Below are 25,165 nucleotides of genomic sequence, written 5' to 3' on the forward strand. Positions count from 1 at the left end.
GTTATTAACATAATTTGATTAATCATAGTATATTTCTTATTTAACTGACATGTTTAGTGCATTATCTTTATTCATTTTTAATATACATGATCTTAAATATATATTTATTCAACTTTCTTTTCTTGATAATATATTTGCTTTATGATTATTTATGTTCCTGATATTATACAACTTATAAAATTAAGTTTTTAATTGAATTATAAATTAGAGGCTTGTTTACAATTGATATCCAGTTTTCTTAATTTTCCTTTTAACTTTTTATAGCAACAATACCAATATGGAAATTATTCATCAGTTAATTATGGAAGGCAGATAGATCCAAGAAATGAAAGACCCTGCGTTGGTTGTGACAATGGTGGATGCAAATGTATTGGTGAAAAAGGATCCAGGGTAATTATTTGTTACAATCATTTGCTTGAGGAAGGACACTACTTTGCTTAAAATGAACTTATTTCTTGGATAATTTTAATTTGACGTTATTAAGAAATTCTACAGACAGATGTAACATATACATGTAATAAATCTTTTTTTCTGATATTGCTTCCCTCAAAGGTTCATCTTCTTTAAGTTTGAGTTACCCTATTCAAAGATACTTTGGGATCTTTTCTTTCCTCTTTTTTGAGCTGTTAAAGGAGTAAGAATTACCAATTCGGTTGTTTTTCAAACCATATAATTAGTTTTGAATGCCTTTTGATTTTTCACATTGCATAGAAAGATGTATTTGAAATGTTGGGATCATTCATTATGAAATTTTCTAGTGACTAGCTAGGTTTAGTTGTGAGAAGGTAATGACTACTTGTGACATCATTGTGATCTGCCTTTGGGAAGAGTTTGAAATCAAAATCTGTATTATTTGGATTATTAAAGGGAAAGCTTGACATCCAAATGAATTACCCGATGGCAATTATTTTGGCATGAGAGGACTCCCAGATTGATAGAGTATAGGAAATTAATTGCAGTTTGATTGTTCAAAAAGTTTTGAACAACCAAACTGGAAACAAGATTTATTCCTGGTGAAGTAGCTCAATTAGGGAAACTGATAAGGACTGCAAGTAAATGATCTGGTAATTACAATAGAACAAGGCTACTTATTCATTTGGATATTATGAAAATAAACTAAACAACTAAATCTGCAGAAAGCAAAGTCAGAATAAATGCTTCTTGGTGAGCAGTATATTTAGAACCTGGTCAAATTTGTCAGCATATGTGAAGGATCATCAGATTGAATGATTCTAGTTTGTTTGAAGAAAGTTGCTTTCCCATGGACTGACTTCCAGATTGACAGAATACTGAAAAATAACTGTAATATGTCTATTTGTAAGCTTAGAAAATGAGGGACTCTCCATGCAAAGTAGTTCAGTTTTAAAAAAGAGAAATGTGCAGTTAGTACTGATTAGGGTGGTTTCAATGGGAAGAAGCAATTGGTCTGTCAATAAACATGGTAATAGCATGGTTTATAATAGATCTCATAGTTGGTGAACATGATTGGTAGGAAAAAATAACTGTTGTTTGTTGAAATTAGGTATATGCCTAGGTATCAGCTTCTAGTCATTGGATATTTATGTGGATTTTCTGGATACAACCTTACATTTGTGGCTGGGTGTCAGCTGCTCTGAATAAGAAAGGAACAATGGAGCATGATGACAATGAAAATGGGTCTGTTTTGAACATATTGTATCCTTGGAGAAAAGGGACCTCTTCAGAGAGGTTGGAGAATTGGCCTGTGATGTTGCATAGTTTGATATATGCCAGTCAGCCACACCAATCTTGTCAATGCTATGGGGTTCATTGGTAGCAGATTGGTTGATGAAAGTTCTGTTCCAGTACTGCTATTCTGCATTTAAATTATTTTATCCAAGCTCAGTTTTTATTCTGTCTAGAACTTGATATGCTGACAGATTAGTTTGGAAAATGCTTTAGCTTGTATATTAAACTGTTTGTTGAGACTTTCTCATGAATTAGACACCTTTATTTCTCTTAATTGAAATACAGAAAATGAAGGTGTTTTAGCTATCTAAATAAAATAATGGTAGGTGGGCTTTGAATGTACTTTTAAGGATGTAATAAAACTATTGAAATTATTAATTGCCATGCCTAGGGAAATTCAAATAAAATAACTAAAATTTGTAGCCTGCCTAAAAATCCCATTCTGAATTATGTATTATTGAAGTTGGAATAATAATGAACACTCAGAGTGGAAATAACATGTCTATTTTATTGAAAATTCAACCTAAATTATTTGAAAAATTCAATTACTAACAGGTTTATTTCAACTAACTATAAATTAAGTATATTCCTCTTAATTTTCATACATTTATGCTTTTTAAGGGAGCCCCTGGACCACCTGGACCTCAAGGTTCACCTGGTCTACGAGGATTTGAGGGGCCAGAAGGACTTACTGGAGAAAAAGGTCTAAAAGGTGAAATTGGAGTATCTGGACCACGAGGACCTAAAGGAGATAGGGTAATATTTTATTTTTTAAAAACTCCAAAACTTTTTGTATTATTTTATACTTTTGTTATATGGAATCTTTCTTTGAATATTAAGGAAAATCTTCAAAGAACTCAGTCTTTATTTGATCGTCGTAATAATGTGCTGATTGTCTACAGCTTATATGTGTATAACTTAAAGTATGGCTCATCATATGCACTGCTATATATTTTTTTAAGAAGGTTTAAAGACATGCTTCACTTTCATATGAGTTTTATTAGTTTCTAATGATTATTAGATAATTTTATTGAAACTTTTTATTGTATTCATTTTTTTCATGATTTTATTTCCTTTTGTATAATGTTGAAAATTATTTTCTAAGATAATGTATCTTACAGGGTAAAATGGGAATTCCTGGATATCCTGGCATGAATGGCATTCCTGTAAGTAAATGCTTTGATTAGTTTTTCTTGTTGCTGCAAATAGCTCTCTGTAACAAAATGATAGAATTTTTTTTTATAACTTTATATAATTTATAGGGTTTGCCTGGACAAATGGGTCCTAGAGGTCCCCCTGGTATGGATGGCTGCAATGGAACTGATGTAAGTAATTTATATAATTTACTTTCATTAATTAGTTATTTTTCTGAAGAAATTTCATGTAAGTAATAATTTTGATAATCTGTTCTTAATATGCTCCAAATCCTGTTATTGCATTTAAAATATTTTTCTTCTTAATGTCACTTTTCTCTATTTTTAAAATTAATTGTTAAGTAATCCTTTTATTTTTGAATCATATTTATATATAATTTTTACTCTATATTTTACTTATTATATTAGGATATTTTTTATGCTACTTTCTTATAACAAATATTTGGTAATAAAATTATGAGCTTTGAGCCAGGATCTCCCCACAAATATTTCTCATTATAATGAGTAATTTTATTGCTCTAATGCTCTAGTATAGTTTTCTTTATATCTTCCTGATGTAGTGGTCACACACACATACGAAATGAACCATTAAAGGACTTTCTAGATTGAAACCCAAGAAAATTATTGGAAAATAAATGCATCATTTCAGAACTATAAATGGCAACACCATAGGATATGGTCTCTTTTAAGGGATTAGTTTTATATTTATTATTCAAATTTTAATGTAGGAATTTTTTTAGTTCATTATGATTACAATTTTAATAAAATCGATCTGTTATATTCAGCTAATATCTTGTGTTATTAATTCATAATTTCGTATAAGATTCAAATTTATTTTTGAATGTACCAAAATGGATGTCTTGGAGGTGTCCTAATATGGGGACACCATCCACGTAGCAACAACTCTCATTTCTTCAAAAAATTAGATACTTTTAAAATTTATAATTTTTTGCTTGATATTTTAAATTAGTAATTTAAAAAGTATATATATATATATATATATATATTTGCCTGCTAATATGTTACTTTTAACTTTTAATTAATTTTTTAATTGGAATAATATTTATTTTTCTTTCTTAATTTACATATATTAGATTTAATTTAATGTCTTATACAAAAATTATTTAAAAATTCTTTTTAATATTTTAAATGATTTAAAATTTCTTGAATATAAATAAAAATTCTCATGAACCTGAAATGTTTATAGTTATTGTTACTGTCATAAAAAAATTGCATAATCTTCTTTGAAGATTTTCTTATGAATTAAGCCTCTATATAGGGGGTGTCCTCATATGAGAACACCAACCTCTGTGGAAGAAAGTTAAAAAAGTTTTTATGGTAACATTTATGTTCAGATCACCAACTGGTTCCATTCATTGTGTTTTTTACTATACATGAACAATTTTAAAAGACTATGTTAAAAAGGTTTTTTTTTTTTTTTTTTTTTTTTTTACTGAGATTTGAAACTTTATGTAAGGTGACAAAAGTTTTAATGTACTTTTTCTCATCAAAATCTAGAAAAAGAAGTTGAATATTCTTTAAAATTTAATTAAGGTACATTACTAATAGTGCTCATATCCATTTTGATGCTTTACATACTAACTGCCATATTAATGAACTGAAATGGAAATCATGAGAGCTGATAAAATTAATTTATTAATATTTTTATAATGTGGGAAAGGCAGTGTTTCTTTTTATTAAAATTCTTATAAAAGGAATTTTGGATTATTTAGTTGAATTGTTTGAATAGATCAGTTGTTATTAACATAAAGCGAAAAAAAATCATGAATATTAATATCACAATTAATATCTCTTTAATTAATTATATTTATCAATATATAAGCATAAATAGTGTAATTCATCATCATATATTTTAAGTCAGGTAATATACATCAATATCATCCAGCAATAAAATTTAAATACATCAAATACTAATAGAAAATCTTAATTGATCAAATTTGTTTTGTAATAAACACTTGATAATGCAAGATTTTAAATTACCTAATGTGTCATAGAGGAAAGTAATATGGTCTTTCATTAATAAAAATATTTAAAAGCAAATTGCATATATATATATATATATATATATATATATATATATATATATATATATATATATATATATATATGTATGTGTACACACACACACATGAATACTATCAATTCTACAGAAATATGATGACCATATTTTGTAAATTAATTTTCAGTTTTAAAATAGTGAAAAATATTCATGCAATTAAGCATTTAATTAATTTAGAAGCATGAGAATAATCTAAAAGTTGATTAAATATCTTATCTGATTTAAAGTTTTTAAGTTCCTATTTTAAATTCATTTGAACATATATTTCTGAAACAATTTTTCTTATTTAATTTAATTTCTGTGCGCTTGAATAAATAATTATATTTTCCAATACTTAGGGAAGGCCAGGTGCTGATGGTTACCCTGGTGATCCTGGACCACGAGGTTACCCAGGGCCACCCGGTTATAAAGGTGAAAAAGGTGAACCAGCTATTGGACCTCCAGGTTTGAGAGGACAAAAGGTAAAAACTTGGTATTCATTTTTAATTCACTTTTTTTCTGAAAATCCAACAAAATTTCTAACAAATACTATGTTTAATAAATAATTAGCAAGATCAATAATAAACTCAATAAATATCATTAGAAAAAATTGCATTTCTAGAAAAATTTGAATTCTGTGTCAGTAATATGTATTCTTATATAAATCTGAATTGCACAAAAATGTTTAAACTTCAAAGTGCTGCTTTCTGCTGCTTAATTTTTTTTAAAGCATCATAATATTTTTTATTTGAAATTTTCTATTAATATTTTATTTGTAATATTTTAGGGTGAACAAGGTAGAGACGGGCAACCTGGAAAGCCTGTAAGTGTTTTATTACATTTAATATAAAATCTCATTTTCTGCATTTTTAGATATTTAATAATAAGAAGGTAAATTCATTAACTCAGTCTTTTCATCTGGTAATGAGGAAATTGAGATAAATGCATTCTGTACTTGATGTTATTTTCTACAAAAAAATGTTTAACTATGTTAAAATTTTAATTTCAGAAATTTTTGCTTTGTTGCTTGTTTATTAAGTTAAAAAAAGTCACTGCCACCATTCTGGCATGGGGTAGCGCGTCTTCCCCGTTATCAGGCATGGTTGTTCTTCTTCTGCATCTTATCTGTGAGTTGTGTGAATGTGCCCCCCTGTAAAAAGGGGTTGTTCAAGCGAATGTGACGCATGAAGTAGCTAAGTCATATTCTTGGCGCTAGTTGCTGCTACTGAAAAATCAAAAGACACTCACTTGGCTTAAATTGCTGACAGATCTGTCAGCAGGCTTATAAGGTGCCATAAGTAATACCAACAACAACAAAAAATTCACTTGATTTTCATTTTCCCAAGTATAATCTTTTTATTCCCAGATTATTCTCTATTTGCCATTAGAAAAGAATGTAAAATATTAATTTATTTCCCAAACTTTATCTGTAGTAAACTTTTTAAGAACATAACAGCTTATTATACTATCCTCGTGAGAATGCTTATAAAAATATAGCTAGAAAGATGAGAAATTTAAGTTTCAAATATTATAACAATATATTCAATAATTTTTATCTTAATATACATCATGCAACAAAATTCTTCTCAGGAAAAATAATGCTGAAAACATCATCCAAAGTTATTATTTAATCAGTAACATTGAATTAAATATTGAATGCTCAATCTTAATAAAGAAAGTACTCTTTTCTGTTCTTGGTAGATGAAATCATAAATGAATATTAAATAATGTAATCTATACATATTATATTACAAAGTGCTTATATTGTTTATACATAAATTATTGATGAATGCTCATTATACCTGCATTTATTTCCAGGGACCACCTGGAGCTGATGGTAGACCTGGAACAAAAGGTGATCGCGGTATTCCTGGGCCCCATGTAAGTTTTCTTCAATATATTTCAACAATTATTAAAATTTTTAAATGAGAGTTATTATTTTTAAAGTTTTAATATAGTTAATCTGAAATTGTTCTACTCATCATACTCATACAATATTGTTTTAATATTATAATTCAAACACTTTATGATAATTTTATACCACATTTGAAACATTTTGAAATTTTACTTTCTAAGTTATCAGATAATATATTGGAAAATATTATATATCAGGAAAATATTCCTATTTATATAAATTGCAGATAATTTGTATTTAAAAAGGAACAATAGCAATTTCATCAAGCACATTGGAAAAGTTCATTGTATAATATGTGTCTAAAGTATGAAATTTCCGTGAAAAAATAAATAAAAAATTTTTTTCGTTATATCCAAAACATTAAATATAAATTGTTTACATAAATGAAATTATAATCAAAAATGAATTTATTAAACAATTAATTCTCACTCTTTTACATATGAAAGTATCAATGCAGAATTATTTTGAGGCTCCATTCCCCCCCCCACACACACACACACACCATGTGCTGCATAGTGACATAAATTTATGTTAGAATTTGCATTATAATGTATGTCTAATAGATTTTGAACCCCCTCCCCACTTCAAAATCTTTGAGGTTGAGATAAATGCCCGTGGAAAAAAAGCTGTTGTGTTTGTTTGAAAAAAGGTATTAACTATAACTGTATATTTCAAAAATGTCTATAAATTAGTTTAACCTTGCTTATTATAAAAAATAATAAAAGTATGCAAACTATTATTTCAATAATTATGTGACTTTAGTATATTTTTTGGATTTAGGGACCTAAAGGAGAACAAGGACTTAGTGGGGAGAAAGGTAACATGGGTGTTGGATTTCAAGGATTGAAAGGAGAAAGGGTAAGTTTTTTTTTTTTTTTTTTTTTAAGTTCCATGGTTTAAATTTGATGTTAATATTATTAAGAGAATGTATTGCAGATTGCTGTAAAAAGTTTTTTTTTTAATATCTGATATTCTACTTTTTATTGTATGATTTTTATGTACTTAATTGTTGTTATATATACATTTTAGGGAGAACGAGGTTTGATTGGACCTCCTGGACCTCCTGGTGCTTGTGATGGCTATTTCCTTGAAAAGAAAGGTGTTACTGTTGGTCTTCCAGGACTGCCTGGCCCAAAAGGAATGAAAGTAATTCTACAATTTAAACTATTTCAGTAAAAATTTGTCTTTTAATGCTTATTTTATTAACCATGGTAATGTGTGTATAGTTCATAATATTATATACACATTTTGAATTGCATATCAAATTTTAAAACAATTTTTTTAATTTCCTATTTTTATTTGTTTTAATTACTTTATAACTTCTTTGCTATATATATATATATATATATATATATATATATATATATGTAACTTGATTTGAAGCAGCAGTCATTGATTTTTTTTTTAATGATTTCATACTTTTCATACTCTTTTAAGAAAATAACCCAATTATTAACTATTGTCAAGATGCCTTTGTCCAAGTGTGTGGGATAGAAAGGCAGAAAGTGGTGGGGGTGAGAGTGAGAAGGGAATCTGTTAAGCACTTTGGTTTCATGTGGAAAAGAATAGCCTGCAGAACTTCGAAATTAAAATTACATTGAAGACAGAGTTTTCAAATGAATAGGAAATCATTTTCAGTGCATAAATTAATTACAAATTATTACATATATATTATTTAATTTGTCATTTGGACTGCAGTTTTTACTAAATTGTATTCAATTTAATTAAAATACTAAGTAGCTCCTTACTCAGATCATCAGAAATTCAGGATGAAGAATGTTTAATTACTTAAAAACTGAAATGACGGAATTGAGCTTAATTTTTTTCTTATTAATTTTATTCAGCAAAAAAAAAAAAAAAAAAAAAAAAAAAAAAAAAAAAAAAAAACCCAGAAATATTCATATATTTAATCATTTTATATTATTTCTTGTTTATGATTTACTTTCCATAAATACTAATGAAAATAATAAAGCAACTTCAAAGCATGGATTTTTAAAAATATATGATTAATCTATTAAAATGATAAAATTTGAAGTAATAATGTTATTAATAAAAGTACATTTTTTTCATAATAGGATTACAGCTTTATATATATATAGTTCAAATGCATTGTATATAATTTTTTTTTTTTTGTAGATTTAATATATATTTCATGTTCTGTATTTCTCTTTGTAATAAACATATTTTTATTAAGAATATATGGATATGGTGAAATAATTCTATTTATTACCAACTGTTTTATATTTGAATAATATTTTCTGGAGGAATCTGTGTTTAATTAAATTTAAATAACAAATTGTATATTAATTGTATAATTAATTGCATATTTCTTAGATAATGTGTACGTACTTAATCATAACATATATTGAATGTTCCATTTTATGATCAAACAACTTGTAAAATATATTTACTAATGAATTCAATAAATGAAAATTATTTTTAAAAATGTTTATTATAATTTTTTTTATGATTATAATCATGTAACATTATTTTCCCCCTTATTAGGGTGAATCTGGAGAAAGAGGAGAACGAGGTTTCAATGGACTTCCTGGACTAATGGTTAGGAAAAAACATATTGTTAATTCTATTATTGTTATTACATTTCTGTTCCTGGCCATTAAATAAGCATGTTTTGTTCCCAAACTTTGAATAACTGTTGTAAATTTCTGTTAGAAAGATCTATTATTGAATCTTAAATATGCTTATAAAGAATGCATAATTTTCTTCTTACTTTAAATTATTTTATTTTTTACTATCTGAATTCTTTGCTTTAAGTTTCTCTCCAGTTAAAATCCAAACAAAAGGAAATTTTATTGCTTCATATTATTCTAAGAATTTTCAGCTTAATGTATGAAATCTTCAAAAATCTTATAAATTATTTATTTCATAATTAACATTTTAACTAAGTTAACATATGTTTAATAACAAGAAATTTATAACAAAGAAAGTAACGCTTAAAATGTCTTTACACTGGTAAAGCTAAAAAGTGTCATGGATAATCAAAGTAATTACATATTATAAAATTAAAAAAAAATAATTAGATAAGGTGTTGACATTATTTATACATATGTGTTGTTTCCCCCTATTCTTTATATATATATATATGTATAATTGTATCATAACTTTTTTTTTATTTCATAGTTGATGTTAACAAAAAGAAAGTAATTTTATAACTTTTCTTATTGTTAGGGACCACCTGGTGATATTGGTATGACTGGTGAGAAGGGACTACCTGGTTATCCTGGACCAAGAGTAAGACTTTCGTTGTTGCATATATATATATATATATATATATATATATATATATATATATATATATATATATATATATATATATATATATATATATATAAATTTTCAGACATAAATGAATAAATAAAAGCTGAGATTAGTTGGTACAAATTTTATGCTATCCTGAGCTTATAAGAATTTTGATTGATACTTGTTTTAGATTACAGAGCCTTCTAAATAGTTTTAAAAATACTCCATGTTGTGAAATTTCTAATTTATCAATCTAAGCCATCCAAAGTAATGAACTGAAATTGGTCTATACAAATTATATTTCCTTAGATCAAAGAATTATAATGGAGCACTTTTTAAGGTTCCTTGTCAGAATAAAAAATAGTTTTTGAACATTTAGTTAAAGTAGATTTGTAAATACAAAAACTTTCATGTTATATTTCCTAATATTGAATTCTTTATATTAATTTTTTTTCATTTTGTTGGATAATGCAAATTTTAGATTAGTAGACATTTCGAATACTTCATTTTGGAAGCAATATGTAAACTGTTTTATTTTAGTATTTTATTAATACAAAATCAAATGCCAAATTAAATCACTTACAAAACTTCTTGGCAAGGAAAGCAATGTACAAGTGCATGACAAATGCTTTTTTTATTTGCTGTTTATGCATTTTTGTTGAGACCACAGACCTTCTAACAAAATAAAATTATATTTGTTTCACATTATAAAATATCAATTTAAAAAGTGGGGCAATTACTACAATTCGATAATTACAAAACTGACAAAATATGAATAAGTAGGAAAGAAAATGCCTTTAGCAGAGATTTAAGACTTATTAATTATTTTAAAGAAGTAAATAGACGTATAATTTTTTTTTATGGTGAAGTCGATTCACATTTTCTACAAATCTTTAAAAATTGCGCTTATTTAGGTTTTTTGGAAGCAACTGATTTGAAATTACCTCACTGTAGTATTCATTATACATTATGTTTTATCTTTTTATGTCAAAATTACACAATGTAATAAGTATGAAAGGTGTATCATCTGTTGTGTAAATAATACAACATCAGTTGAACAAATAAATTTTACATTCAATGAAATTTGAATATCTTCTTGAAAAGTCACAGAATTTCTTTGCAGGGTTTTTTTTTTGTAAATTTTTAAAATTATAAACCATTATTCTACATCAAAATGGAAGTTTTAATCTTTATCATAATACAAACAGCGAAATTTCATAAAATTGTTAATTTTGCATGTATTGTCTACTAAACACATGCAAAAACACAAGAATAAAAATAATATTAACTGCAATAAACAAAACAAAAAAACGAGTTAGTAATTTAAAAGTGATTACAATAAAACTTGCTCTTTTGTGAAAATATTTAATGCATTTTATAAATAAATTGTATGTATTAATTTTATGTGTTTCTAGGGAAAAGATGGATTTCCAGGACCACCTGGAGCTCAAGGTTTTAAGGTTAGTAAGTATTTTTTAATCACTAAATTTTGTATTTCAAACTTACTATGCTTCATTTTATACCAATATTTTTTTAGAATATAAGAGTGAATAAAATTATATATGAATTAATTTTCAGATATAAATCAGGAATAATGCAAATCATAAATCCTCATTTCTTTACTTCAGCTTAAATTTAGAATTATTGTTTTCCCCCCTTTTTGTAAACATATAATTAAAATGCTTCAATTTTTGAAGCATTTTCTTCATCCAGTCATTACAAATGTTTAGTTTATGTTTTTCTATTTTTGATAACTTTAAATTTAACTAAGATACTTGTTGTAATAAGTATTTGATTTAACATTTCCTTTTGTTTCTCAGGGAGATAGGGGTGAAGATGGGCTTCCTGGTTTAGATGGTTTAAGTGGTATGAAAGGTGATCCAGGAGATTCAGGTATACCAGGACCAAGAGGTCTTCCAGGTCCACCTGGTCCACCAGGAGTAAGTTTCTAATTTAAGTATTTTATTTTAAAAATTTCATTCTTGTTTTTAAAATTATTTTACAATCCTACTAAAATCGCAATAAATTTTGTTAATTTTTCAAACTAAAATAACAGGTCCAGCTCTTCATGATCTTTCTTGAACAAACTGACAATAGTGAGCTGCACTCACTGGAAGTTATTGAGAGTTGATGCTTTTTATGAAAAGTTTTATTTAAGGGGGGGAAAAACATTACATTTCTATATCGGTACCTCCTCTTAAAATCTGTTTCAGCTGTGCTGACTGAAAATAAACTGCAGTTCAAGGGATTATAAAATCTTCAGTGTGAAAATTCTGCTTATTGCAATTAGCTTTCAAGGCAATTAAATCATTACTTTCCATATGTTTCTCTCTGACACAATCTTTAAAATAAAAACTCTTAAAAATCAACCTTAATCATTTTAAAAATACAAAAAGTGAAATTTTCTGTCTAAATCAGTTAGTATAATAAAGAAAATGACAACCAGGCAGTGGACCAAAGAAATGTTTATTATGCAGACAGATAACTATTGAATAATAATAAAAAATGAACATAGTTGCATAGTCTTAAAAAAATCTGGCAGATGTAGAGAGAAAAAAGAGTATAGCTAAATTTGATTTGGAAAGGAGTTAACTTTTATGAATACAGAACAACAGCATATAAAAATATTGATTAGGATCACTTGTGATGCATAACTTTTTGTTAATTTCTGAATATCTATTATTAGGGTATTGAAGGAAGAGCAGGTCCTCCAGGGCCCCCAGGTCCTGCTGGTATTACAGGGCCCCAAGGATATCCTGGAACTGATGGAATCCCAGGTAAGATACACTTCATTTAGTTTTATTTGTTGCTTCCTCTTAAAATTATTAAAATAATTTTTTATTTAATTATTTTAAATTGTTTTGATGGATAGGATTTTTTTATTGCTTAAATGCATTGCAACTTGTTTTCTGATATAATATATAGTGAATGAATATAATATGTAATGAATATATTTTATAATTCTTCATGATGTGGCATCCAGATTTGCAGTGTTCAGTATAAGCCTTAATTTTTTAATATTTTTTTTCTTAAATTTTTGATATTTGAGAGCTCTTAGATCTATCCAACTAAGGAAAAAAAAGCTAATATATAATCTATTCTATTTTAGGAGAAATAGGGCCTCGTGGTCCGCCTGGACCACCAGGTGGTCCCGGTATTCCTGGTGCACCTGGAAGAGAGGGTCCACCAGGTTTGAAAGGAGAAAAGGGTGATGCAGGCTTACCTGGTCTTGAAGGTCTGTCAGGTCCTCCTGGATTACCTGGGGCACCAGGGCCTAAAGGAGAACCTGGTGAAAAGGGTAGCCCTGGTCTTTCCATAATGGGCCCCAGTGGAATGGATGGCAGCCCTGGTCTAGATGGATTAACTGGTCAGAAAGGAGAAAGAGGACCTAAAGGAGAGAGAGGTCTTATTTTTTATCATTTAATTTATCTCTGATTATTTTAAAAATATTTATTTGAACTGAAATATTCCAAAAATGCTAGAATGAATTTAAATTACAATTTTTTTTAAATCTTCAATTTTAAGATAGATTAATGAAATCTATTATAATACTAACTATAATAATATAATCTATAATAATAACTAATCTCTAAATATTTTTCATTCAAATTTTTTTAAATAAATGTATTCAAATTTACTTCAAATCAAACTTCATACATAAACGTATTTGTTTTCTTTTATTTTCACCCATACCAAGAAAAGAATTATATTTATTGAAGAGTTTGTCAAAATTCTATGTTTCTTTATTTTAAGGTGCACCTGGTGATACAGTGGAAGGTATTCCTGGAGCACCTGGACTTCCTGGTCCAAAAGGCGAAAGAGGATTTGCTGGTTTGCCAGGTCGCCCAGGATTACCTGGATTATTAGGGCCAAAAGGTAAATGCATTCTAATTAATTGAAGTAGGTTAATTACTTAGTTTCTTATCTTTCCCTTATTTAAAGTTTTAAAAAATAATTACTTGAAAAAAAAGGCTGGAATATTTATCAGCACTGTTTTCTAATACAGTGTATAATTAATTTGGTTAATTAAGCAGTTAAATTACAATCAGTAATTTATAGCAATGGATTATTTCTAAAAGAAGTAAAATGTGGACTTTTTTAGGTATGGTCTTATCTATGTTGATTTTTCATATCTTCTGATTAAAATTAATCGTGCACATCGTATAATCTTTACTTTTACCTTATTATCAAATGTATGATTAAGAAATTTTGATTGGAGCTTTATTTTTGCTTGTTTAATTGTCATAGGTAACAAAACGAGTCTATTACATCCTCCAATAAATCTTTATTAATACATTTATATTCCATAATATTTGGAAATAATATTTTCAAATATTATGAATGCAGGTAATAAAAGATGTCTATTTGTTTTATAGGAGAAAAAGGTGGAAGTTGTATTTCTTGCATACCTGGATCAAAAGGAGAAAAAGGTGAAAGAGGTCTTGATGCTTTGCCTGGTTTACAGGGTCTTCGAGGAGAACCAGGATTGTCTGGGCCACCTGGGCCAAAAGGTGATGATGGCCTTCCTGGTCTTATTGGACCACCTGGAGATGAAGTAAGTAAACATGTTTTTATTATAAAGATTTTTTGAAAAGTTTTATTCTGAATTTAAAATTGTATTTGAAAAAGAAAACAAGAAATTTCAAAGTTTTGTTGATTCTATTTTAAATTTATATAAAATTGCATGGGTATAATGGGCCAATGATTAATTTTACTGTCAAACTTAATTAATTTAAAATGTTTTTTAGTTAAATATATTATTCCTTCATATTAGGGACGGCCAGGTCTTCCAGGACGTGATGGTCTTAAAGGAGAACCAGGACCTCCAGCAGTTATACCTACTGACTTAGTTGTGGGAGATAAAGGTTTCAAAATTAATTTTATTTTATTGATTTTTAAATAAATATAAAAGCAAAATCATTCATAATATTAATTTCTTTAAAAGAAAAAAATGATTTAATTTTTTTATTTTTATTTTTTTATTTTGTACTGTAACAGGTGATAAAGGTGAAGCAGGTTTCCAAGGGCTCCCTGGCTTGCCAGGACGTGATGGTTTACCTGGATCACCAGGTTTACCCGGACCACCTGGGCCGCCAGGTTTATTTGGAGATAAGGTATGATTCAATGATTATTAAAGTACAGATGGTTGGAAGCCTTCGGAACAGTTACTTTTTTTTTTATGGAACTATAACTAAAATAAATTCTACATTGTGGCAGATTGGAAGGAGTAAGGATAGAACCTGGGACCTTGTGATTCGCAGCCCAGTAACATGACCACAATACAAAAGCAATTGCTTGTGCAGCGTAGGTGTTAACTGGCTTATAAGCTTTCCACTACAACATCAAATGTATATTTTATAAAGTTTATCTGAAACTGTCTCAGAGTTGATTGCCTACTTATGACATTTTTTAATTGGAAGAAAATTAACATTTATTGTAGATATATGTTTGAGAGCAATTTAAATATATTGAATGCAATTAAAGTATATTGCATCACTAGTGTGTTTTACTAAATATTTATTTAAAACTCACTAAGTAGATATTGCCATACTTAAGAATTTTTTTATAAAAAAAAGAAAGAAAAGGGTTATATTTTCATATTAGGACAAAATAAAATCTAAATTGAAATATTAGTTAGGGCAAATTTTTAAAATATTTACAAAAACCTTTAAAACAACAAAGATGTAATACTGTAAATTATTTTGCTTATCAAACTCTTCAAAAATATTACATAATAAGATTTAATATTTTATAAACATTCATCATTTATGTTTTTAGGGTGCACAAGGTTTCCCAGGACCACCAGGCAGGCCAGGTGCACCAGGTCTCCCAGGTATAATTGGGCCTAAAGGTGACAGAGGTTTAGGCATTCCAGGACCACCAGGGGAAAGAGGCGAACATGGATCTCCTGGATTACCAGGTTTGGATGGACTACCAGGAGAAAAAGGAGAACCAGGTATGATTTTCATATACTTAATTTTACAAATATAGTTATATTTAAATGTCAATTCACTGAAGAAAAAAATATAACTACACTATATTTTGTGATGTAATATATATATATATATATATATATATATATATATATATATATATATATATATATACATTGCTGTGCTTTTTTATGCAATATAATAATGTTCAACTTTATGTTATCCAAAAAGAGTAAAAATGCCATTTTGAGTTCTAGACCTTTTTTTTTTTAATATAAAAATATAATACTCTATCCTATTAAGTTTATGCTCCTTTTTAGGCTAAAAAAATTTAGTTTAGAAATTATTGAAAATAAGATGAGAAATCTTCTCTTTTACCTCATTGTACCTTAGTTCATTTTATTCAAATGAAGAATTTATGCGTGCTTCATCTTTCTTTTGTATATGAAAATAACATTTCATTTTCTCTCCACAATGTTTTTAGGAACACTGCCACCCAAAGAAGACATAGTACTGCCTCCTGGTCCAAGAGGGCCTCCAGGACCTCCAGGTATTCCTGGGGCTGATGGACTTCAAGGTTTCCCTGGACTTAAAGGTAGAGCAGGTTTTGATGGATTACCAGGTGAAAAAGGTGAACCTGGAGATAATGGATTACCTGGTCCTCCTGGCCCTAGAGGTAATATTCGTTGATATTTAATGTAAAGTTAGCTTAAGTTGAATTATAAATTAATGATGAGAAATGTGGGAAGAGATTAAAAAGAACTTTAAAATTCAAGAACTTTTTCTCACTTATAATAGATAATTTTTAGTTTATTTATATTCATTCTAAACAATATGAAGAAGAATCTTTATATGGTACAGAATTGCCTTTATTTAGTACAGATTTATAAAAATTTTAATTTATGATTAATACTTCATAATGTTAATTCGGATATAACGGAGAATAAGGATGCTTTTAGATTTGTCTGAGTTTTATTTTTAACTCTATGTTTACCAAATAAATTTTATTATCTATAAATCAATATATGAATATTTGAAAACATCATCTTGAAATAATATATGCCTATTACTTAAAAAATATTGAAAAATATTAATTAAAAAAATTATCTTATAAAGTTAAATATTGTTTCGGAGGAAAATAAAATTTGCAAATATTTTTATTGATATCAAAATGCATTTTAAAAACTCAAAGTTTAAAATAAAATCAATACATTTTATATTATATTTTATATTATTTGTGCAAATAATTATTTTAAAAATTAATAACAATTTTTAAAAGACCAAATTAAGTTAAATGTGACAATTCATAGTTCATTGTTAATTCTTTTCTGCAGGTTTGCCTGGTCCAAGAGGAGATAAAGGTGGTACTGGACCTATGGGATTCCCTGGAGCTGTTGGTCCAAGGGGTGATGATGGTTTACCTGGTTTACCAGGTTTGAAAGGTGAGTCCATTTAGATTGAATATTTTTTATTAAAATAAATATACACTTCATTTTTGAACTAATGGTTTTGCAGATATTTTCTTTGCATTTTATTGAATTAGATTTTTTCATATTTCTTAGATAGTAGGTAAATTCTTATTTATTTTACAATCTTAAGATGAAAAAGAAATTCAATTTTTTAAAAATATATTTTATATTTTTACAAATCTTGTACAACAAGTTTCTTGTTAAAAAACATTATATCTTATATTTAAAAATAATTAAATTTTTACAAATGAATTAAAATTAGTAACATAGCATATGTAATTTTAAAAATGATTCCAAAATCTTAAAACTCACAGGCTATGTATCTCCAATTAGTACAGTATCTAGTATAAATATTACCTCTTTCTGCATTGAAAATGTATGATCTGCATATTAGAATATTTGTATTCTATGTGTTTATTTAATATGCACTATCTACCAATAATAATTGGACACCTGTAATAAAAGATATAAACTTAATTTATTCAAATTTAAAGAGTTGGTGGAGCCTCCACCTGAAGCAATTGCAGTCTTTACTCTCCGATGCAAGCTTTCCACAAGTGTTTCGATGATGGATAGTGGTATTTTCTTCTACTCAGCTTGGAGAAGGCATATAAATTCTTTCTCCGATTTTGGAATGTTGCTGCACCCCTTTCAGCAATCCAACTCGTCCCAGAGGTTTTCAATAGGATTCAAGTCTGGACTCTGAGAAGGCCAGTCCTGTCAGTTCATCCCATTTTCATCATACCAATCCATGGTGGAGCTCGCAACATGACAAGTGGGGTTGTCATTCTGGAAATAACAATGGTTCAACCTGTAAAATTGCCACAGTGTAGGAAGCACATTGTTATCTAAAATATTGGAGTAGTAGTTAGTGTTAAGCTTACCATGAATTGGGATCAAGGATCCCAGTCCATACCACAAGAAACCTCCCCAGACCATAATTCCACTACTGTCAAACTTTACTGTTGGCACAATGCAGTGACAAAAGTCATTCTCCATGCATACTTCAAGCCCAGACTCTTGCCATTTAACTGGTAGATGTTGGACCTTGATTCATCATTCCAGAGAACTTGTTTGCAGTCATTCTATGGTCTAGTTTTGACGTGTCTTGCACCACCTGAACCGAGCAGTGCAGTTGGATTTTATAATCAAAGGCTTATGGTTGGCAGCACAACCATGGAAACGAAACAAATGTGTTTCCTTCCGGTTGATATTTATGGAAACAACAGTCCTGGATGCTTGTTGGAACTCTTGAAATATATAAACCATTGGTTTGGGGCATTTTTTCAAAATTTCTTTGGACAGCATTCATTGGTCTCTCTCTTAGTTTCATGGGTCTGCTGGGTCGAAGCATATTCCGACAATCACCACTCACTTCCCACTTTTTAATCACAAAAGCCACTGTCAATTTTGGAATGTTTAACTCACTAGATATGTTCCTTAAGGACCAGTCATTTCTATGATATCCAACAATTACGCCTTTCTTGAAGTCAAACAGCTCTGAATTTCATGGCATCTTGCATGTGACTAATGCCTATGCTGTTTCCCACATGATATTAAGTATAGATGGTGTGATGGAGATCAGGACCGCATATATCCTCATTTGCTTGGGTGTCTAAATATTTATTGATAGATAGTGTACTTTTCTATTATGTAATATCTGTTGATACTGAAAAATTTGCTTTCCGAATTTTTCAACAAGCTAGAAAATACAAATAATTAAATCAAACAAAAAAACTAGCATATATATTCAGAAACATATGCATTGTATTGCATTAAAATTTCTTTACATTTCTTCAGTAGGAATCATTTAAACATTCTTTCTTTACAATTTCTATTTTGATATTTTGCTCATTTTCAGATGTGTTTTATTGAATCATTTGAACGCAAAATTCTTATATTGATTGAAATCTGCATATTCTCACCAAAAAATTTAGTATATTGAAATCCATTAATATTATATTTAAAAAAAATTCAATTGTGCTAAATTATTTATACTTTCTCTTCTCAGGTTCTAAAGGAGAGCAAGGTTTACCTGGAATAGGACGACCAGGACCACCAGGTGTTCCAGGATTTCCAGGACCTAAAGGAGATCCAGGATTTCCAGGACCTCCTGGATTACAAGGTTCTTCATTTTCTTCATGTCAAGGATTACTTCTTGTTACAATCTTCAAATATGTTTTTGAAATTTTGCTAAATTTTTAATTTATAATCAATCATTTTCCTAGGAGAGAGAGGTTTACCTGGTTTCCCAGGAATAAAAGGAGAACTGGGTGATTCTGGATTGCCAGGTCTCCCAGGTTCCAAAGGTCAAAAAGGTGAACCTGCACGTGAAGGATTGCCTGGACCTCCTGGTGAACCAGGCCCTAGAGGATTTGATGGACAAAAAGGTGCATTATATTACCTCATATTTGAGTAAAAGACTTGATATTATTAGGATTTGATTCTGTAAAATAATAATAATAAAATTTTGAAATCCTTTTTAATATGTAAATTTGATTTGTTATGTTCCCAAAACTAATAATTCGATTTTTTTACAAAACAAAGATTAGAAATGGAAATATTTTTAGATAAAAAATATAAGCTTCCTTTGAAATTTAATTAATCTTTTTTTTTTTTGCCTGTTTTTATTGTCAAAAATATTCTCCTATTAAACTTATTCTAAAGAGGTGTATGCGTCATCTTACTTCATACATATGTTAATTGTATACTGCATTTAATTACTTGGAAATATTTTTTAGTTATAGTGATATAGACCATATATCATGATATAGACCATGGAGTTAATGGAATATATGTTTATATTTTCATATTTGACAAAGGCAAATTTTTATGATTCATCAGAATACTATCTCTTTACAATCTCGATATGTGTCTTTATTTATAAATTTATATGCCATCTGTTGGGCTCCCCTTTGTAACCTAATAACTGAATTATTATTATTTTTAAAGTTTGATTATTGAATTTTACTTTTTATGACATATTCTACCATTGTCTAACTCTTTTAGTTAAAAAAAATAATTTCAAAATTTCTCGCATTTTTTAATCAGAGTTTTATAGATTCTGGACAATAATCCTTCATATTTCACTAAATAATGAGAGGACAATTTCATCCAAGTTGCAGAAAAATTATTAATTTTTTTTGTGTGTGTATTTACTGATATTAGAATTTAAAATTAGTTCTGAGATAAAAAGTATTCATCTTCATATTTTGGATCCACTAAAAAAATTGGTAAAATAAACTTAGGCTTTAAAAAAAATTATTCATATTTTTAGGTATTCCTGGCCCAAAAGGAGACCCTGGTCTTCCTGGTTTTGAAGGTCTACCAGGCACAAAAGGAGATCCAGGATTACCAGGACTTCCAGGTTTTCCAGGATTAGATGGTCCTCCAGGTCCACCTGGACGACCTGGACAAGATGGATTAGATGGTCTTCCAGGAGTTCCAGGTAAAAGAAAAATAATGAAAGGCCAAATATGCATATTAAAAGAATTTTAATTAAAAAAAATTAAGGCTTTTAATTAATTTTTTAAAGCTTTTGGCATACTATTTAATTTTATAACAAAGAAATTTTTTTACATTACAGGCCAGAAAGGAGAAAGAGGAATCGCTGGTTTTCCAGGAGCCCCAGGACCTCCTGGTTTAGATGGTCTGCCTGGTCTCATGGGAGAAAAAGGAGACCGAGGACTTCCTGGACTACCTGGTACTGATGGTTTCCCTGGAACATCTGGCAAGAAAGGAGAACCTGGTCTTCCAGGCTTCCCTGGGGCAAAGGGTCAACCTGGAGATTCTGCAGCAAAAGGAGAGAAAGGAGAACCTGGTTTGCCTGGCTTGATTGGACTTCCTGGCAATCCAGGACCACCAGGTTAAATAAAAAGTTCATATTCTTTATATTTAATGATTTCATAATTTATAGTAAGATGTGTTATTTATAAAATAGATTTGTTAATTAAATTAGAAAGTAGTTATGTCTCTTACTTTTGAATCCAGAATTTTTTTTTATATGCAGGATCTTAAACCTGTATATCATCGTCATTTAAGTAAATCGTCAAGTCCAAAACTGTTGTTTTAAAGAATGATCACTTTAAACATTTCCCTCATTACAAAATGAATGGCTTGATGACAGTTTTATTACTCAACAATGGAAAGTCAAGGGAATTAGTCAGTTATATCAAACTGTAGAAAATTAAATAAAGATGATGATAAAGTGTTGAAAATGAAAATTTAGGACTTAGTGACTTTTCATTGAATGAAAAATATATATTGTTTTGAGATTAATGTTACTGACTAGTGATACTTTTTAAAATATATATACATTTTTTTATGAGAGAAATGGAAACTTATTCAATTATTATTTTAGTTTCAAGCAATTTCAGTGGTGTATTCTTTACCTACTATAATAATTTGGAAATATTTTTGATTTTCGTAATAAAGCATTTAATTAATATATGAGTTAATATATTATCAGAAATCAGCTTTGTAAAATATATAATTCTTCATGTACATATTATTTATCAACTTTCTAGTTAATTTCTATACCTTATGTCCTCTGATATGAAATTTGAATGATATAATCAAATTTGTTTTCCTAAAAATGTAATTAATGGTTCAATATGTTTTGAATTAAATAGGTCTAGATGGTTTCCCAGGAGAAAAAGGAGATGCTGGATTACCTGGAAGAGGTTTGCCAGGCTTGCCTGGACCACCTGGAGAACGCGGCTTTGAAGGACAACCAGGTCCTCCTGGTTTACCTGGACTCAAAGGTGATAGTGGATTACCTGGATTTACTGGAAATAAGGGAGAATCTGTAAGTAACAGAATAAATAAAATTTTCATGTATAACTCTTGGGTAAGAAGCTGCTTCTTACCTGAGAAAGATAAAAATAACAAAAATTATTATTTGTGATTAATTATTTAAAGAAAAGTTCAATAATAATGTTTAATTTTAAACAAGCACTAAGAAATTAATGTTTCTAATGCTTTTTATCGTAGGTAAATTCAACCAGTGCTGTAAATTGAAGATATAAATAATATCTTTACATCCCAAAACTTGCAATCTATGACATGTTCCTAAATAAGTGGCATTAAAGCCATGAAAAGATGTCACATTATTATGACATAAGATATTTTAATGAAGTAGTTTTTAAAAAGTGCTATTATAATTAGACTTCATCTCTTCTCTTATATGATGGATGTTATTGTTTACTTAAGTTTTTAATAAATGTTTTTGTATGAAATAAACTGAGTGAAAAATCTAATTTCTTCTTCAGTTCTGCTGAAATTGCTATTATAGTAATCGAGATTCTAAAGTATAACTTTACTGTAAGAAGTATTAACAATTTCTGTCATCATATTTTCAAGATTTTTAATGATTTTAAAAAGCCTTTTTTTATATGTTAACACTAAAATTTAATAAAAATCCAAAATGTTAGTAATTTCATTAAATTTTTTTTCTTTATATAAATTGTTGTGTTTTAAAACTAGTATTGCTAAATTAATAGCAGTAAGTCTTAAGCATAAGTAAATAATAATATTTATATAATGTAATTAATTAAATGTTTAAGTACTGTTCCTTTTTATGGGATGTTATAAATATTATATTATAAAGTAGAGAGGCTATGTTACTTCACTTTTGTATATTTTCAGGGCTTACCTGGACTACCTGGATTCCCTGGTGCACGTGGATTGCCTGGACAACCAGGTTTACCAGGATTGAAAGGCGAACCAGGTTTCCCAGGAATACCTGGACTCAAAGGTGAGGTTGGGGAAGCAGGATTACCAGGTCTTCCAGGCCCAAAAGGAGAAAGAGGTGATTTTGGTGCTCCTGGTTTGCCAGGTTTAGATGGTTTCAAAGGAGAAAAGGGTGATTCTGGATATCCTGGACCACCAGGTAAAGAAATCTCTGTTTTACTCTATAAGTTAAATTATTTGTTTGTTTATTGTTGTAAAATGTTCTCCGTTTTTTTTAAACACTTTTTTTTTTAAGTTTTGAGTTTTAAAGTAATTTTTGAAATGCATTATAAAATTATAATAGTTATATTATAAATACTATTACCATTATTAGTAAAATAAGTTTTAAAATCATTTTGAAATTATTAATTGTCAGTGAAAAATAAAAATGAAATTTGTTAAAATTGCATTGTTAATTATTAAATGACTAAGAAGTATTCATTTTGAAAGGTTTAAAATAATATCTTAAAGGGCAAATAAGTATTTTCACCATATGCAGAAAAATGGTCATAGTTAAAATGTGACATTGCTTTCAACTTCTTTCAATTAATTTATATAAGAACCAATGATGTATAAGTTTGCTTAAAGAAGTATTTTCTCTATAATATTGACCATATACTTACCATGAATTTGCAGCTGATAAAAATAATTTCATATTATTTAAGCCCCATGTAAAAAAATTAGATATGATATAAATCTTTATAATTTAATATGTTTATTTCTCTTAATATGTTGGAATTGATGATTGTTCAACAGTTTAATTGTTCATTCACTGACTCTTTCTTCACTGCATATGTCAATGCAACCATTTTCTCCCTTCTATTTATGTTGACACATAGTCTTTTTTTTCTAGAAATATATTAAATAGTGTGAATCTCCATCTATTAAAGTTGCAATATCTGCATCTATAAATTATTTCCATTATAATAAGATGTATAAAGTAAAGAAATGCAATAATTTTCTTACTTTTTTAAAATTGCTTCATTTAAAAATTATATATCCAAGTTTAAATATCATAAAAGTTGAACATATTTTCACTTAATTTTTTTGTACAGGTGACAGAGCTGATAAGGGAGAAAAGGGAGAACCTGGTCTTCCTGGTATCCCAGGTGCAACAGGTGTGAAAGGTGCAAGAGGATTTGATGGCATTCCAGGACCACCCGGTATGTTTTAAACCATTTCTGCTTCTTATGCATCAAACTTTTTGCATTTGAGAGCTCATCATTATATTTTATTTCATATAGGGGAAAAAGGAGATCGTGGCATTCCTGGCTTGGAAGGATTACCTGGACCAGAGGGATTAAGAGGACCTCCAGGTTTGAAATTTCAAAATGTCAAAAGTTTAAAATTGTATTATTCACCATTTTAAAATACTATATAAGAAAAATGTGGATGTTTTCCTTACACAGAAATTAATTTTTATAGGAGAACCTGGATTACCTGGACTTGCTGGACCACCTGGAAGACCTGGTGTAGGAATTAAAGGGGATAGAGGATTACCTGGACGACCTGGTTTGGATGGATTCCCTGGTACACCTGGAGAAAAAGGTGATTTTGATTTTTTATTAGTTTAAATATGCTTTTATAACCACTAATTCTGTTATATTATTATTCATATTACAAATTTTTTTCTTATTGTTTACTATAATTGTAATACAGATTGCATGAACTGCAAAAATTATAGACAACTTATTTATATCTGAAAATAAAACTACAGCTATTAAAATTATAAATAATTTTATTTTCTGTAGTAATTTAATGGAGAATTCTGTCTTACCACATTAATTCAGATAAAAGTCAATGGAATTTTGAATGAATTGGTTGATAAAAATATCTACTCCGACTATTTTATTAAATCTTTTTTCTTTGCCTCATAATATTTATAATTTACAAATTCAATTTTCTGTCATAGTAAGCTGTGTAATTTCATGTATTTG

At 28.3% G+C, this 25,165-nt stretch overlaps 1 protein-coding gene across 1 annotated transcript in view; it reads left to right on the forward strand.

Annotated features, from left to right (window-relative positions):
* LOC129967080 (collagen alpha-2(IV) chain-like) overlaps positions 1-25,165 on the forward strand; it is a 79,903-nt gene that overhangs the window by 46,190 nt on the left and 8,548 nt on the right. The window contains exons 3-33 of the mRNA XM_056081746.1: positions 265-390; positions 2,329-2,463; positions 2,829-2,873; positions 2,970-3,032; positions 5,280-5,402; positions 5,708-5,743; positions 6,739-6,801; positions 7,616-7,693; positions 7,865-7,981; positions 9,341-9,394; positions 10,025-10,087; positions 11,512-11,556; positions 11,917-12,036; positions 12,783-12,873; positions 13,206-13,499; positions 13,850-13,972; positions 14,473-14,651; positions 14,871-14,961; positions 15,095-15,210; positions 15,875-16,052; positions 16,514-16,705; positions 17,364-17,471; positions 19,510-19,623; positions 19,727-19,888; positions 20,776-20,946; positions 21,085-21,363; positions 22,130-22,305; positions 23,145-23,388; positions 24,284-24,391; positions 24,473-24,544; positions 24,654-24,776. Of these exons, the coding sequence (XP_055937721.1) occupies positions 265-390; positions 2,329-2,463; positions 2,829-2,873; positions 2,970-3,032; positions 5,280-5,402; positions 5,708-5,743; positions 6,739-6,801; positions 7,616-7,693; positions 7,865-7,981; positions 9,341-9,394; positions 10,025-10,087; positions 11,512-11,556; positions 11,917-12,036; positions 12,783-12,873; positions 13,206-13,499; positions 13,850-13,972; positions 14,473-14,651; positions 14,871-14,961; positions 15,095-15,210; positions 15,875-16,052; positions 16,514-16,705; positions 17,364-17,471; positions 19,510-19,623; positions 19,727-19,888; positions 20,776-20,946; positions 21,085-21,363; positions 22,130-22,305; positions 23,145-23,388; positions 24,284-24,391; positions 24,473-24,544; positions 24,654-24,776 (3,889 nt within the window). The remainder of the gene's footprint in view (positions 1-264; positions 391-2,328; positions 2,464-2,828; positions 2,874-2,969; positions 3,033-5,279; positions 5,403-5,707; positions 5,744-6,738; positions 6,802-7,615; positions 7,694-7,864; positions 7,982-9,340; positions 9,395-10,024; positions 10,088-11,511; positions 11,557-11,916; positions 12,037-12,782; positions 12,874-13,205; positions 13,500-13,849; positions 13,973-14,472; positions 14,652-14,870; positions 14,962-15,094; positions 15,211-15,874; positions 16,053-16,513; positions 16,706-17,363; positions 17,472-19,509; positions 19,624-19,726; positions 19,889-20,775; positions 20,947-21,084; positions 21,364-22,129; positions 22,306-23,144; positions 23,389-24,283; positions 24,392-24,472; positions 24,545-24,653; positions 24,777-25,165) is intronic.

The sequence above is a fragment of the Argiope bruennichi genome, chromosome 4 (assembly GCF_947563725.1).
Source record: "Argiope bruennichi chromosome 4, qqArgBrue1.1, whole genome shotgun sequence".
In the NCBI taxonomy this organism is placed as follows: domain Eukaryota; kingdom Metazoa; phylum Arthropoda; class Arachnida; order Araneae; family Araneidae; genus Argiope; species Argiope bruennichi.